A 1,190-nucleotide genomic window follows, 5' to 3' on the forward strand; every position below is an offset into this window, starting at 1 on the left:
AGGAATGCCACCCAACACTCACCCTCTCCGCCACTGCCCGCACTGACTGAATGCTGGTCCCATAGAGATTGTCATTGAACTGCCCAGCCTCTATGAACTTGTTGTCCTGGATGTCTTTCTCCATCTGTTCGCGGGATATGACAAAATGATAGTCTTGTCCGTCCACCTCGTTCTCGCGCCGAGGCCTGGTGGTGTCTGGAGGAGAGCAGCCATCATGAGCAAACCCAGAGCAGTGCACGTTAAACCTCCTGGGAGGGAGAAAACCCACCTGTGCTCCTGGCCCCCTCCCCACACCACAGGCTGGACCCTGCAAGTAGCAAAGCCACTGCTGTCACCTGCTTCCAGCAAGGGCACCGAGCACCAGCTGGGACTTACGTGGCACGCAGGAACCAAACTTGTGGGGGAATTCGGAGATGAGGTCGTCGTTAATTCGGTCCTTTGTGGGCCCCAGGATGATCACCGGCCTCGCGTAGTGAACTGTGAACAAGAGCCACCACCCGAGGCCCCGTCAGCGCTGCAGGCAGCTGACCCCACTGCTGCTCCTGGCATCAACCTGCCCTCTCCCCGCTGGCACCGGGTGCTCCTGCTCACATGGGCCTCCTCCGTGCGAGCTCATCTCCTCCTGCTCATGGCCAGCATCTCCTTCCCATCTGACCCAAACCATCTGCGCAGCCCCAGGGAAGATGCTGCGGGTCTCCAGGGTTACGGATCAGCAAAGCTACTTCCTTGCTCAGGGCAGGAGCCAGACAACCGGGACAGCTGGGCTCGCATGGCACGGAGCTGGGAGAGGGACGGGAGCCTGAGAGACTGATCCAGCCTCTGGCAAGGAGAGACCACTGAGGCTGGGACTGTTCAGCCTGCGAAAGGGTCTGCAGGGACTGAGCATGGAACAGGGTCAAACGCTGAGGGCTGGGGGGTTGCTCTGCAGCAGGGACCTGGCCCAAGGCAGGGAGGGATCCCGTCCTCACCCGGGGACTAACACCCAGCTCAGGTTTAGCTCGGGATTTCTCCCTTGGTGTTGCAGACCCACAACACCACACTTGTGACCCAGGTCACAAGTCTTTGCGGTTGCAAGCCTAACCCCTTGATCGCCCCTTTTTAATCAAGAGCCTGGCTGCCCTGCTGCACACAACGGACATGGAACTCCACTGGCGTTCACCCAGCATCGTGCTGGTGTGGCAGATGCTGCA

The 1,190-nt window shown here is 59.8% G+C and overlaps 1 protein-coding gene across 1 annotated transcript in view; it reads right to left on the reverse strand.

Moving 5' to 3' along the window:
• The window catches only part of LOC104531192 (disks large homolog 3), a gene marked incomplete at its 5' end in the record, with an annotated part of 10,482 nt that overhangs the window by 3,858 nt on the left and 5,434 nt on the right, over nucleotides 1-1,190 (reverse strand). The window contains 2 exons of the mRNA XM_029087009.1: nucleotides 23-195; nucleotides 376-477. Of these exons, the coding sequence (XP_028942842.1) occupies nucleotides 23-195; nucleotides 376-477 (275 nt within the window). The remainder of the gene's footprint in view (nucleotides 1-22; nucleotides 196-375; nucleotides 478-1,190) is intronic.

The sequence above is a fragment of the Antrostomus carolinensis genome, unplaced genomic scaffold (genome assembly GCF_000700745.2).
Source record: "Antrostomus carolinensis isolate BGI_N321 unplaced genomic scaffold, ASM70074v2 scaffold40860, whole genome shotgun sequence".
NCBI lineage: Eukaryota > Metazoa > Chordata > Aves > Caprimulgiformes > Caprimulgidae > Antrostomus > Antrostomus carolinensis.